This window comes from Myxocyprinus asiaticus, chromosome 28, assembly GCF_019703515.2.
Source record: "Myxocyprinus asiaticus isolate MX2 ecotype Aquarium Trade chromosome 28, UBuf_Myxa_2, whole genome shotgun sequence".
Lineage (NCBI taxonomy): Eukaryota > Metazoa > Chordata > Actinopteri > Cypriniformes > Catostomidae > Myxocyprinus > Myxocyprinus asiaticus.
The window spans coordinates 38,357,174-38,372,790 of record NC_059371.1 but is presented as its reverse complement, the minus strand read 5'-3'; the positions used below and the strand labels follow the sequence as shown (position 1 = coordinate 38,372,790).

Sequence of the window (15,617 nt, the reverse complement as noted above, 5' to 3'; positions counted from 1 at the left end):
TTACTGAGAAGACATCATTAAAACTGTACACAGTGAAAATGGTAATTTTCTGATGTTTCAAATATTAGCTAACATGCAGTGTTTACCTTTAGAATTGCTATATCACATGAGGGTACTATGCACACATGAGCGACTCTTCTCTGCTTATAGAAATGCTACCCAGCTTGGACAGAAAAGTTAAATAAGAATAGTGATTATTGTTATCATCATCATCCAAGTAAGGTAGCTAACATGAAAGTCGTAGTAACGAATGACCAACTTGGAGGTACAGTACGAGCTTCCCAGGTCCACTTGAAGCCAGCATGAATGGCTCTTTTTTACCTGTAAGACGGGACTACTTTTTCTACATTTGCCATATTGGTTATTTCAATTATTCCCATTCATTTTAATACAAGTGCTCCGTCTCAGCCTAAATAATCTCTGGTTGAAAGCAGTAGGCTACTCTAGCATTCCATCTACCAGTCTTTACCTGCATTTTTTGACACCTGAGGTGTCCAGCCAATCAGCTACGTCTCTGTGTGTAACGCAAGCTCTGATTGGCTGAGAGCGTTGCACTGGTGAAGCTCTTTACTCTCAACCAGCTGAGCGAGTCACGCAGCAGGTGATTACCGGAATCTTGTGCTGCGTTAAGACAGGTAAGACTTTTCTGGCTTTTGATGAATTACAAACTGCTTTAATGTGATTTTCTCTCCCCCTTTAATGTTAGAGTGTTTTATATGCGCTTAAATATGCGTTAAAAATAAAATAAAATAAAATAAAAGGTTGAAAACTTCATTTAAAGTAAACAAACAACGTCCAGGTAGTAACTGGCTGTATTTTAATAGCGAAACTTTGCAATGAAATATTACAACATTACAAAGGGTTATTGTGTTGTGTTCCTTATTACAACTGAAGTTTAATCCTTGGTCACAACCTAAAAATTTAACTACACCCATATTTGTTTACTGCCAAGTTTTTTATTTAAATGTTCTTATATATATATATATAAAATGGGATGTAAATTGTTGGTGCTTTGACAGATTTTTACAATGTTTTTTTTTTTTTTTTTTTTTTTTTTTTTTTTAAACCTTCACTTGTCCATTTTGAACGGTCCTGTGGTGTGACAACTGAATTTTAAAAGTACATATATTCCATGCAGTCTCTCATGTATTAATAGGTCATAAATCTGCATGCATATGAATTATTTTATAGTATGTCATGTTACAAAACATTTCAAAAGTATTTTATATTAGCTACCCATAATCAAATAAAATATGGTTGTAACTGGTCATTTGAATTTAAATAGTTTTAAATTAGATTTGACTTCTTCATATAGAGTCCTATACTCTAACTCGTTATTCAGGACTCAAGTGAATTTAATGTTTGATTTTTATAGGCTAATCAGAATTCACACTTATTGGCCAAGCTGTACTTACTAGGAATCTGACATGGTCATCTTGATTATTAGCAACTATATTATGAGGAATTCGAGGGCTTTGATTCGCAATTGATGGCCTGTTTTTTGTTTCCAGAAATGCACTGCTTAGATAAACTATAGAAATAAAAGTAAACAGCAATATTTGTGTGCTTTCTCAGACTGTCTAACTTTAAACACTGAGGTTTAAGTTCATCCGATGAAGCTGAAATGGAGTTTGCTGTCGTTTTATTAAGTATACGGTGCATTTGACACCTAAACAGCCGTGGGCCGCTCATAAATCCTTCAGTAGCGCAGTGTTCTCCTGTGAATGATGTGTATAAAAGATGGAGAGAGTATACAGAATTATGCAAAGAGAGGTTTGCTGAGCTCCTGAGCATATGTACTTTGCAGGTGGACTTGGACTGTTTGTGTTTATTCACTGTCAATTATTAGCCAGGTAGGACCGTCATGTCACAGGCAAATATTTCATATTTCTTGTCTCACTGACATCTCATTAAGTTTCCTGAACTTTTGTGTACTTATCCAAATCACAGGTCATGAGAGAGTCATTTCTGAGCTATTTTTGAGGAAATATCTCTTTAAAATCTAGTCTTAATCACACATGCCAAGTTCATAGTCATGCAATTATTGTACGTATGTTTGATTTATATGTATTCCATTTGTTTTATACCATTTTCACATTTTGTAAAAAAAATTATTTAATGACTCAAGTGTTGTAACCATCAAGTAAGTGAGGGATAATGTACAGTCAGCCAGTCATTATGGCAGAATTAACCCTGAAGTTTGATCAGGACCTCAACACAAAATAGAGGGGGTCTTGTATCATGCTAAAGGCCTTTGTTTTGCCATAAAGACTGGTTGACTGTAATATACAGTACCTGTTATTACACCAACATACCAAATAATTAAATGAATAAATGAAAGAGGAAAGGGAGCTCAGAGTGAATCAAGAGACAAAAATCTAGCACAGCTATGTAGAAAATCGGTTGCCTGGGACAACAGTCAATTATACATTTATAATTTCCAATTTCCAAAAATAAAATTTTCCAATTTATATCAATGTTAAATTGGCAATCTGGAACGATTTCAGTGTGACGCCATCTGACCAGCTTAAATACAGGACAAATCGCATCCCGTATTGATTCAATATGGGACGCATCATTTTATCTTTAAATACGAGACGATCCTGTATTTTATGGGACGGATGGCAACCCTAATTCCATTGTAAGTGCCTCACAGTAACCCACATTTTTGCTACTTTTTTTTTTTTTCATAAACGAGGGACAAGACAAAAGTATATTTTGTGGTAATCAACAAATGCTGTCAATTGATCTTAACTTGTACTGAACCTAGAACATTCTTCTAAACCCCACGAAACGTATTATATTAAACGTATAATAGAAATTGAAAAGATGTATTGTAGTCATGCATTTTGATGTTTATGTTATTTATTTTTTATTAATGAATTCGGACCCAAAAAAAAATTAACATCACTCCAAGGGGTGTAGATTCTAGGGGGGATTGGGGGTAATCCCCCAATGATCAAAAAAAATCAAGTACAACCCCTCCAGTATTTATACCATGATCAATGGAAACATGTAAATGCTTCACGCTGCAACCCCCCCAATGTTCAAGCCAAATCTACGCCCTTGATTACACCAGTGATCCTTATTAGTTTCACATTCTCTGGCATGTGTCATCCACATCCCAAGCTGATGCCAGAATTGCATTTGTCTTTGTTCTACACTGCAGTAAAATCCAATATTTGAAGGTTCCTCTTTGACATTAATGTCCTTTTCCTGTTCAAAGTTCTGTTATAAGCAACCACTCCCTCAAATAAAACAAAATAACACCAAGACATACTTGTTCTTTCTGGAAACAATGGTATGTGTGGGCTCAAGGGGAAACCCGACAATACGTTGCGGAACCTGATTACTTCACCGTATTTGAAATGTTCATTTAGCACAATTTCCTCATAAATACCTATCTGATTTCACTTGTTTGACTTCTATTCATTGTTAAAGATACACAGCACAGAACTCTTAAACTACTGTATGAACTTCTGAAAACCCAAAAGGCAAGGTAATTTTTTTCCATATGGATAACTTTGGAGAAAAGCAGCTGGATTTGTGGCGTAAAAGAAAAGTTCTGAGCAGGCACTGTGGCATTCCAGGGCAAATTCAGCTTTTCTAGGTGTTGCTTGAAGCCATCACCCATCCATTTTGTTGTTTCTCTCGCAGAGAGGTGTGTGCTTTCACAATTACCTTACCTCAGTGAGTCAGGATAGGCTGAAATATGCTGAACAACTTGAAAACCTTTCCATGTTTCACGCTAACAATGACTAGCATTCACATTTGTGCACATCTCTTGAGGGTTTTGCTGACTTCTATGTTTTTTCTCCTCTTGATTTGCTCTTGGTTTTCTTAGTTAATTTTGTGCAGAAATGAAAGATTTTTTTTTATTTATTTTTTTTATGTGGGCTCTGTTCCAAAATCTAGTGAACTGAACTGCCTACATAGGCAGCATCCTAACTGAGATGGGACCAATTTGGATGATATACTGTATTTATCATGCATATTCAGCAGTCTACTTACCGTCTGTTTGTGTTAGTTTGCATAATGTCAGACATGATATTATCCTTTATTCATATTGGCTCAATAATTAACATAACAACAGTATTTTTTAAATTTCTTAATATGAACCAAACCTCCCTGTACTTCATATATACAAAGAATATTCGGAAAAGATTTTGAATCTTCTTACAGTTGTGCATTCTTATGTTCAACACAATGCATTACGTATTATTTATTATCCACAATTAAGTTTTTAAACCAGTGAATGTAACCTAAACCAAGGTAATGTGTTTTTTTTTTCCAATTATCCTGTATAGTGCAAATTATCCCATATATGTATTTGTCTTTAGCATATTTTGGAAAATAATTATGAATCTAAAATAATTTTATGGAATTCTATGACAATTATTAAGCCTAATATTTTGATACATTAAAGGGATAGTTCAGCCAAAAATGAAAATTCTCTCATTATTTACTCACCCTCATGATATCCTAGGTGTGTGTATAACGTTCTTTCTTCACCAGAAAAAAAAAAAAGAAAAAAACAAAGCTCAGTAGGTCCTTAAAATGCAAGTGAATGGAGATTTCTCTTTTGAAGCTCCAAAAACACAGATATTCATCATAAACTTCATCCATCCAACACCAGCTGTTAAATTAATGTTTTCTAAAGCAACACGGTCACTTTTGGTGTGATAAAGATAAATATTTAAGTATTTTAACTCTAAATCATGCTACCGTTCTGCAGCGGCATGCGCGTGACGTAATCACATTGGCATTTGAAACATGTAAGAAATGAAGCAAGTGCATCACACCCGGAAGAGCAGCACTGTTTACAAGTGAGGAGGAGGAATGCTGTACAGAATCTTCACTGATTTTGGTTAAGATATGAATTTATCTGTTTCTTTAGTTACAATGGTTCGTTTGTTTGCTTATCCTGGATGTATCAAAGTGGAGAATGTGAGATTACATCTGTATCATGGAAACGTGAATACATCACACGAGAGACCGCTTGGACTCCACCCTCTTCTGAAGCATTGGATTATAGTTAAAAAGTACTTAAATATTGATATTTTTTCACACCAAAAGCGATCGTATAGCTTTAGAAGACATTAATTTAACAGCTGGAGTCGTATTGATGATGTTTATGATATCTGTCTGTGAGCAAATCCATCCACTTGCATTTTAAAGACCTACTGAGCTATAAGTTATTTTTTTATTTTTCTTTAAATGTGTTCTGCTAAAGAAAGTCATACACACCTGGGGTATTATGAGGGTGAGTAAATAATGAGAGAATTTTCATTTTTGGGTGAATTATCCCTTTAACAGGCCTACCTACTCCAACCTCCAGCCCTCCCATCTAGAGACAATTTTAAAGTGACTGCTCCTCAAAATGTCTGTGCACGTCCCTGATGATTAAAATGCTGTCTATATAGGCAGCTCAATGGGTTTTGGAACCAAGCCATGTTGTGATTTCTAAACTTTTCTCAAAGATCTTATTCAGATGGACGTATAAACACACCTCAATGTAAACAGGCTTAATTTTCACCTCGAGCAGCACTAATGTGCTACAGATTTGTGCCCCTTTTGTGCACAAATGTAAAGGTGCACCCCCCCCTCCCAACTCAACAACTATTGATGGCAGATTTCTCCCAGGTCCTTTCGCCCCTGCTAAGGTCTGTGCATGTCACTGTTGCTTTTAGAGTAATAATATTTGTTGAAATTGTCGAAATGCCTCCCTGCAATCTGGGCACATGTTGTTCTTTGGGCGTAGGCTTTGAACTGCCTGTGTCAGGTAGCGTACATGTGTTTCAGTAATGATGTGTTTTGTTTTGATTAGCTCACCTGAACGGGTGAGTCAGTCATGGACAGATTCTTTTTTTGCAATAGTGAGCTGTTATCTAGAGGGTCGATGCAGTTTACCTCTAGCTATGTGGTAGATGTTCAGTCCTTTGTGATGAAAGAGACTTTACTGGAGGCTAAATTGAACATCTCTCTTCATAGAGATTGGGCTGTTTTGACCTGGGCCAGTGCACAACCACCTAGCAACCCCCAGAATACTGTAGCAAAACGCCACTCATATTTTCTAAAACCTAGTTTGCAGTTGCAGTTTTTTTTGTTAGAAAAAAGATGTACAGTTCTTATGTCACTGTGATCTTATTTGCTTATGCACCTATGCATTTATCTTTTTTTCTTCTTTTTCTTTTTTCTGTAGATTGGCGCTCTTTTGAATAATCAGAAGAGGCTCTTTTAAAGACCCATGCCAGTACCTGGCTCTTTCAATGTGCAATGCCAAAAAGTGACAACTGGCCAGGGGGCATTGCCATGGAATCTGTGACTGGTATGGACAGTGCGGGTAGCAGTGATAGTGTGGCCAGCATCAACTCTGGCTGTGTGAGTATTTTCCTAAAATATCTAAACCAACATTGTGTTTTTGACAAACATGAGAATTTGTCTCTGATATCCTCTTTATGAATGATGGAAGAAAATGTATACATAGGCAGGTTGCTTTGTGGGTGCAGTAAAATGAAGGTTAGCTTTTCATTCCAACAGAAAAAGACATTTTGTGGAATTACATCAAATCAAATCACTTTTATTGTCACACAGCCATATACACAAATGCAATAGTGTGTGAAATTCTTGGGTGCAGTTCCGATCAACATAGCAGTCGTGACAGTGATGAGACATATACCAATTTACAATAACATCAAATTAACACAACACAATTTAAACATCTGATATACACGTAATTACACACAACACAATATACAAATAATAACATACACTGTACAGTATACAATACACACAATATAGATATACATTATTCAATAAAAAAAAGTATATATAGTATATATAGAATGTACAGTAGGTTGTATTGTACTGTATTGACATTCAGGCTGTCGGTTGATAGTAAGTTGTTAAGAGAGAATATAATATAATAATAATATAATTTATGACAGTCCGGTGTGAGAGATAAGAGTAAGAGTAATAAAGTGCAGTGCTGATGTATTTTGATCGTGGGAGATCAAGAGTTCAGAAGTCTGATTGCTTGGGGGAAGAAGCTATCATGGAGTCGGCTGGTGTGGGTCCTGATGCTGCGATACCGCCTGCCTGATGGTAGCAGTGAGAACAGCCCATGGCTCCGGTGGTCTCTGATGACTGTGTTCTCTGTCTTTTCTTCTGAAGTCCACCACAAGCTCCTTTGTCTTACTGATGTTGAGGGAGATGTTGTGCTCCTGACACCATTGTGTCAGAGTGTGCACCTCCTCTCTGTGGCTGTTTCATCATTGTCAGTGATCAGACCTACCACCGTCGTGTCATCAGCAAACTTAATGATGGCATTGGAGCTATGTGTTGCCACACAGTCATGTGTGTACAGGGAATACAAGAGTGGGCTGAGAACACCGCCCTGTGGGGCTCCAGTTTTGAGGGTCAGTGATGAGGAGATGTTGCTGCCTGTTCTAACCACCTGGCGTCTGCTTGACAGGAAGTCCAGGATCCAGCTGCACAGAGAGCTGTTTAAGCCCAGAGCCCGGAGTTTCTCATCTAGCTTGGAGGGCACTATGGTGTTGAATGCTGAGCTGTTGTCTACAAACAGCATTCTCACATAAGTGTTCTTTTTTCCAGGTGGGAGAGAGCAGTGTGTATTGTAGATGCAATGGCATCATCAGTGGAGCGGTTGTTGCGGTAAGCAAACTGCAATGGGTCTAGAGAGAGAGGCAGCATAGAGCAGATGTAATCTCTGATTAGTCTCTCAAAGTATTTGCTGATGATGGGGGTCAGAGCAACAGGACGCCAGTCATTTAAGCAAGTTATTTTTGATTGCTTTGGAACAGGCACAATGGTGGATGTTTTAAAGCATGTGGGGACTACAGACAAAGAGAGGGAAAGGTTGAAAATGTCCATAAAAACACCAGCCAGCTGGTTCGCGCACGCTCTGATGACGTGGCCCGGAATGCCGTCTGGGCCCGTGGCTTTGCGGATATTCACCCGCCAGAAGGATCGAGTTACATCCGCTACAGAGACGGAGAGTGAACTAACCTCTGTAGCTTCGGCCGCGAGAGCTCTCTCCGCGAGGGTGATGTTATTTCCCTCAAAACGAGCATAAAAAGTATTTAGCTCATCCGGGAGAGAGGCAGCGGTGTTCATGGCAGAGTTTTTATTCCCTTTAAAGTCCGTGATAATGTTTATTCCCTGCCACATGCTTCTAGAGTTGGTGGTGCTAAACTGTCCTTCAATCTTGTTCCTGTACTGGCGTTTTGCTGGCATAACTGGCTTGTTTATGCTCCTTCGCGTTCCCGGAATTGAAAGTGGAGGTCCGCACATTAAGTGCCGCGCAAACATAGCTATTTATCTATGGCTTCTGGTTCGGATAGATCCGTGTTGTTCCGGTCGGAACGAGGTCCTCCACGCACTTTCTGTTGAAACACATTACGCTATCAGCGTAAAGCTCCATGTCGTCATCAGAGGCGGACCGGAACATCTCCCAGTCCGTGTGATCAAAACAGTCCTGTAGCGTAGAGTCTGATTGGTCCGACCAGCACTGGATCGTTCTGAGGGCGGGTGCTTCCTGTCTCAGTTTCTGCCTGTAAGCGGGCAGAAGCAGAATGGAAGAGTGGTCTGATTTGCCAAATGGTGGGCGGGGGAGGGATTTGTAGCCATTCCGGGAGGGAGAGTAGCAATGGTCCAAAACCCGGTCCCCTCGTGTGTTGAAACTAATGTGCTGGTGGTATTTTGGTGCGACTGATTTGAAATTGGCTTTATTAAAGTCCCCGGTCACAATGAACGCGGCCTCAGGGTGCATGGTTTCCTGCTCACTTATACTCCCATACAGTTCCTTGAGTGCCCGGTCTGTGTCGGCTTGTGGCGGGATGTACACAGCAGTGATAATGACCGCTGTGAATTCCCTCGGTAGCCAGAATGGTCGACACAGAAGCATGAGAAATTCCAGATCAGGAGAGCAGAAAGACTTGATAGAATGTACGTTCCTCTGATCAAACCAGGATTTGTTGATCATAAAACATACACCACCACCTCTGCTTTTACCTGAGAGGTCTTTCGCTCTGTCCGCTCGGTGCACGGAGAACCCCGTGGGTTCAATGGCTGAGTCTGGAATCTCCGCAGACATCCAAGTTTCCGTAAGGCAGATAATGCAGCAGTCCCTCGTCTCTCGTTGGAAAGAGAGCCGCGCTTTCAGCTCACAGAGCTTGAACATTTGCCAGTAGAATACTGGGTAGTGGGGGTCGATTTGTGCGGCGTCTTACTCTGATGAGAACGCCGGCTCTGTTTCCCCTTTTCCTCCTGCGTTTCTGCGTCCGGACTGCCCAGACAAAGGGCTCCGCTTGCGTGTTTGTAAACAGCGGGTCGGCATTGAGGAATTTGAAGTCCGGTTTACGGTGTTAAATTGCTGAACCAATGTCCAAAAGTGTTTGTCTGCCGTAGACAATAAGGCAGACAACATCCAAGACAAAAAACATAAGAATTGTGAACAAAACACTACCATGTTGTGTCGGAGCTAGCAATGCAGCAGCCATACTCGGCGCCATCTTGAGTCCATCTTGAGTCCATCCATCTACATTGCCTGCTCCGTATCATGCAGTCGCTAAAACAAATATATTTTGGATTATCAATACAACCATCTACTCAGAAGAGGAACAAGGAAACATGGTGTATACTTAGTGATGTTTTCTATCTTGATTTAACAAAATTCTCCTTAAAATTTAACTTCTAAAACTTGATTTAACTTGTGTTTGTTTATATAATTTGTTAAAGAGACTGGAAAAAATAAATGTAAATTATTGCAGTTTTGAAGTGTTGTCTTTGTCAATCAAAAATGAAATATTTATACAATGTCATGTTATAAATTACCTTGGAAGGTATCTGAACATTTAGAAACTAGTTCTATAAAGAGTTCTATAAGGATCTTTTGTGTTTCATTGTGGAAATAGTGAGAACAAGAACAGAGCGTTTTTACTCTATATTTTCTGAAGTCCATCTGGTTCTGTCTAGCATTGGATTTAACTGCATTACAAGTTCCAAGATAAAAATATTTAGTAGTATGTTACTGTGACGAGGAGGAGGGCGTGGCTGGGCCATGATGGAGCACGGCTGGCGCTGAATCAGCTGATCAGCGAGAGAGCGAGATAAAGGGCAGCCGGAGATGCCGGTTCGAGAGAGAGAGAGAGAGAGAGAGAGAGACGCACGTGGCCGCGTTGCATGTGTGTGTGTGTCCTTATGTTTTATGTTGTTTTAAGTTAATTCATATCATTAAAGTTTGTTTACTGTTCAGCTGCTTCCCAACTCCTCCTTGCCTGTCCTTGAACTGTAACAGTATAAGGACGGGCAAGAAGGAAGCGGGAACCGGCTGAACAGTAAATATAAACTTTAATGATATAAATTTACTTAAACATAAGGACACAGACACACATGCAACGCGGCAGCAAAGCGGCCACGTGCATCTCTCTCTCTCTCGAACTGGCATCTCTGGCTGCCCCTTATCTCGCTCTCCTGCTGATCAGCTGATTCAGCGCTGGCCGTGCTCCATCACGGCCCGGCCATGCCCTCCTCCTCATCACACTCCTTCCCCGCCACTGGTCTGACTACCTCCCCCCCATCTCTGGGGGTGGTCCACCCTGCCTCCTGTGAACCTGGTAGAGAGACAAGGGGAGGCGTGGGGTGAGGGAAAGGGCGAGCGGGGAGACACACAGAGAGAGAGAGAGAGAGAGAGAGAGAGAGAGAGATAGGAGAGAGAGAGAGAGAGAGAAGAACTTGCTCGCTGGCTCCCGGACGTGCTGTCGCCCGGTCCTCAACCGCTCCTCCACCCTCTAGCGGACACGAGCTTGCCCTCCCTTGGCGGATGGCAGCAAGTCCTCCAGCCCCTGGCGAATGGAACCGCTCCTCCCCTTCTCGGCAGACGGACGTGGTTCCTCTGGCTCTTGGCGGCCGGCAGCGACCCCTCCATCCCCAGGTAGATGGCCGCGGCTGCTACCCTGGCGAATGACAGGCATGAGGCATCCCTCCTCCCTCCCAGGTTTTGGCATCACTGTAACAGATAAAGGATGGGCAAGGAGGAGGCGGGAACCAGCTGAACAGTAAACATAAACTTTAATGATATTAATTAACTTAAAACAACATAAAACATAAGGACACAGACATACATGCAACACGACCACGTGCGTCTCTCTCTCTCTCTCTCTCAAACCGGAGTCTCCGGCTGCCCCTTATCTCGCTCTCCTGCTGATCGGCTGATTCCGTGCTCCATCATGGCCCGATCACGCCCTCCTCCTCGTCACAGTTATTTTCAGCCAAAATCACTGTGAGAAAAAGAAATGCAAATCCTCAATAATGTAAGGCATTGTTTTAAAAAGTAACATCCCCACATTAGTTCTGTCACAAAACATTGGAAAAATACACTCTGAGTTGGACAAATTACATTGGTGTTGTGTGAAACATGATTAAACAGCCATCTGGATTTTAAAAGGTTTGGAAGGGTCATTAGCACTCTTTTCTTTTTATGATAGAGTGATGATAGTTTTGGACACCTTTCCGCTGAGGAGAAAGCAATCCTCATGTTTCTGGAGGAGACCATTGAGGCTCTAGAGGTAGAAGATGACAGCGGTTTGTCTAGCGATGAGCCCGAACGCCCATCTCATAACCTGGCAGGAAAAGATATTCATCACCCCTCCATCAACCACAACAAACATGAGGGTAAGCAGTATTACCAGCGCTGTCTTTTAAACACTGTATTATACTCCAGAGTATATGAAGTGTCTAATTTTTCATCTTTGGATCTTCTTGTAAAACAACAGTTGCATTTCCCTCCAATTTCTACTTTTTTTCATTGGTTTCTTCTAGTTCGATATGTTTTCACCCTTGAAATATTTGTAATAATGACTCATAAAAGTAATCCTTCAGTGTTGTGGTTATGTTAGGGTGAGATAAGTCAAGCATCTCATTTTTTGCCTTGGGATCTTCTTGTGGAATAACAGTTAGCATTTTCCCTCTGATTTCTGCTTTTTTCATTGGTTTTCTTCTAGTTGCCTGTGTTTGCATACTTTTTTATTTATATATTTATTTATAAATGTTCTCTTTCAGAGCTATTAGCCCATGAGGACCCAAAGCAAGTCATGGGAAGAGATCACAGACCATCTCAGAGTTACCTTGTGCCAACTCCGTTGCTCCTTGCCAGTGGTAATGCCAAATTAATCGGTAGACCTGTTGAATCATCTCCCAAAGAACAACCAGTGGCTTTTCTTGATGAACTTGATGGGTTCAGATCAAAGTCTGACCATCAACAAACTGGAATGGCAGTTTCAGAAGGAACTGCTTCTTCAAACTTAGTAACTGCTAAACCAAGCATTGTACTATTGAGTGATGTGGTTGACTTGCCACCTTCTTTCATACCTGAACCACCAGTTAAAGCAAATTTGCTCAGAGACTCAAACTTGATAGACCATTCTCCTAAGAGTTTGGATGTCAAGTCTCAGCAGAAGCCCCAGAAAGCTTCCTCAGAAATTCTGGTGGGTTTGATTCCTCCACCCTCAGACTTCATGGATGAACCTGCAGAGAGGAGTGCCGTACCACCACTGACAATGCCAGTTTTTGATGGGCCACCAGAATGGACTCCCGAACTCCCGAACACAGAGCCACAACCTGATGGTGGATGTGACAAGCCTGCTGAGATGAGTAAATCCCAAAGTGTTGACTCAAAAACCTCAAGAGGACCATTGATCCACAATGAGCTTGAGAATTTGCACAAGAAGGCCTCCATGAACAAAGTGCCTGATTTGACACCGTTGATGTTTGCACAACATGCTTCCGCCGACAAACCGATGACAACTTCACCATCTTCAGAGCATGTACCTGGAGTTCCAAAAGAGTACAGTGACACCAAAAGCCCACCAGTTGTGGCTCCTAAACCCAAGAAACTGCCTTCTAATATCATCCTCAAAAGCCACAAAGACACAGGTGCCACACACTCTTTACTACCGCAGAGTGACCGTCCTCAGCTGGATCAACAGAAGATACGAATGGAAGCCTTGAAAAAATTAGGCCTGCTAAAGAGTGCGGAAGTCGATTCAGGGCCCAATGTCTCTTCTAATCAATCCCCAACATTTAAAGCAAAAGATACCCCACTTTCCTCCAATAAACCAAGTACTTACACAACGGCACCTTCAGTACAACCAGTGCAGGACTCTAAACTAGCTGAAAGTTCTGTACCAGGAGTGGTGCACCCAAAAATAGACATGCCAAAACTCATAGACAGGGAAAGTAGGCAAGGTTCTTTGAAGAAGCAACCAGCAAGACCCTATGAGGTCAAATCAGCTTCTTTGGGGCGGTCAGGTATAGGTCTTAGCAGCATTGCCTTTGAACCAACCCCTCAAGCAACAAATAGAGACAGGACCAATGTTGAGCGCCAATCAGGTGTAGGTCTTGGCAGCATCGTTGTTGAACCCACCACACATGCAACTAAACCAGACAAAACCAATGTTGAGCTATCTCCAGGTCAGTTACGAAAAAACCGAGGTCAACTTCCTTCTGCAGGAAGCGCGAAGGACTTCAGTATTGGCCATGCAGCTGATGATTCAAACAAATCACTTCATGCTGCTTCAGTTCAGCCTTCACAGCCAGGTAATGATGCCCAAAAGTTACCTCGCTCCAATGGCATAAGCGTTCTGATCACCCCATGTGGTAAAAATGGTGAGAACCGACGAGAAGCTTTGAAGAAACTTGGATTACTGAGGGACTAACAGTTCGCCAACTACCCTTCTCTGGGAACTGAACTTCACAATGTATTCTGTGTACAACAATCTTTAGCATTGAAATGCAGAATGCTGAAATGGGTCTTGCATAATGTGGACATTGAGACAACATCAGAAGTACCTGCTGAAGCTGAGTTCTTTTCTTCTAGATCTTCAGCAATAGTGGCACTTTTGGCTTCAGCTTGATGGTCTATTTGCATTCTCAGCTACCTGCTTAAATAATCATCACCAGGGTTGGGAGGGTTACTTTTGAAACATATTCCACTACAGATATTTGCCCTTGTAAGTTGTTTTGGTAAAAAAGGTTAGGAAATGAATGTAAATATGCTCAATTTTGGCATAGCATCAATATAGACCCTATTTGCTTGCCCCTGGTCTTATTGTGCTCTCATGTCAATTCAACCATGTATGTTATTTCAAAGAGAAACAGTGTTTTTATTTAGTAATATTTAATCAAAATGTAATAACTTGACAGCACATCAGTTGTGTAGGCTGTTGGTTAATGTTAACCAATCGCGAAATAGCTATTTAGGCATTGTTTTAGACCTTTCTTAATTTTGCAATAGTTAATGCAGTAATTTAATACCAATTAACGTTAATGTAATTTAATGCCATTTAACGTTAATACTCAAATCTCATCTCTAGTGTTTTTTTGTTGTTGTTGTTGTTAAATGGTACTGTACATGCCATATTAAAGTTTTTATTAAAGCTTTTATTCTATACTGTCGATAACTATTAAGATGAGTCAAGAATTTAATTCTTCTATGATCTGCATATTTGGGGGAAAATGGGTCTTTAACATGCCCAGATGTGTGACATGTGATCAGTTTAAATAATAAAAACTACATTTAAACAACATTTAAATAATTACAATATTATATTATATTATATTTTTAACCTCGTATAAATTGAAAGACTACTTGGAATATTGTACTTTATATAAATTATTTGTCAAAATGCATAGGGCTATTTTAAATGAACTAATGAAGGCAAAAGGTAATTAAAATGGTGAAAAACGTAATATTTACACTTCAGATTTAGGGCCTTAGATTTACACTTTACATTATACATTCATATACATTTTACCTACAAATTTGATGTTGATAACAAAACAGTAGTCAGTGGACATGTTTTGAATTAACTACTGAAATAGAAATATATATTTTTTTTTTTACTGCAGAACCATGAAAATCCAATGTGTAACTGAACGTTTTGAATTAGCGTTTGATGTCCTTGTCTTTGACGCACAAGTACCAATCTGTGTTTTTCTTGTCAACAGAGTCTTGCTTAGGTGACATTCTGAAAGTTCTTTTCATAACATCATCTGTGTATATCAGATGAGACAGGAACTGGTCAGACTTGATTTGAGACAGCAGGGGTTTGTGATCTGTGTTTAATGACCTGCTTTGCTTTGTCAGCCAGCATTTGAGCTTTGTCTGTTTTAAAACAAAGTATCAGAGAACTTCCAATAGCACAATAAACAGAATTATCTTCAGTACAATATAGTTCAATACGATAGACGTTTTTATCATAGGGATAGTTCTCCCAAAATTCTCTCTTTATCCAAACCAATGACTTTTTTAAAAAAAAAATAATTTTTTTTATCACATTTCACATGGATCAGGGTGTGTTCAACAGTTTTCTTATTGCTTTGGTTTCTTACAGCTTCAACTCATAAGATCCACTTAACAATGGATTTCGTTACTTAAAGAAAGAGTTCACCTAAAATGAATTAAAAAACAACCTCTCATTATTTACTCTCTCATGTCTTTCCAAACCCATATGCTGATTTTTTTCCCGTAGAACAAAAAAGGAGAAATTAAGATTCAGACAAACTGGTTACTACAAACTGTCATTGTATAGAAAATA

The 15,617-nt window shown here is 40.0% G+C and overlaps 1 protein-coding gene across 1 annotated transcript; it reads left to right on the top strand.

Annotated features, from left to right (window-relative positions):
- Positions 1-583: 583 nt before the first annotated feature.
- On the top strand, positions 584-14,487 carry LOC127418772 (specifically androgen-regulated gene protein-like). Its single transcript, XM_051659584.1, has 4 exons — positions 584-635; positions 6,203-6,381; positions 11,508-11,694; positions 12,082-14,487. Exons 2-4 carry the CDS (start codon positions 6,277-6,279, stop codon positions 13,734-13,736), a joined length of 1,947 nt encoding a protein of 648 aa, XP_051515544.1. The 5' UTR covers positions 584-635; positions 6,203-6,276; the 3' UTR covers positions 13,737-14,487.
- The last annotated feature ends 1,130 nt before the right edge of the window (positions 14,488-15,617 follow it).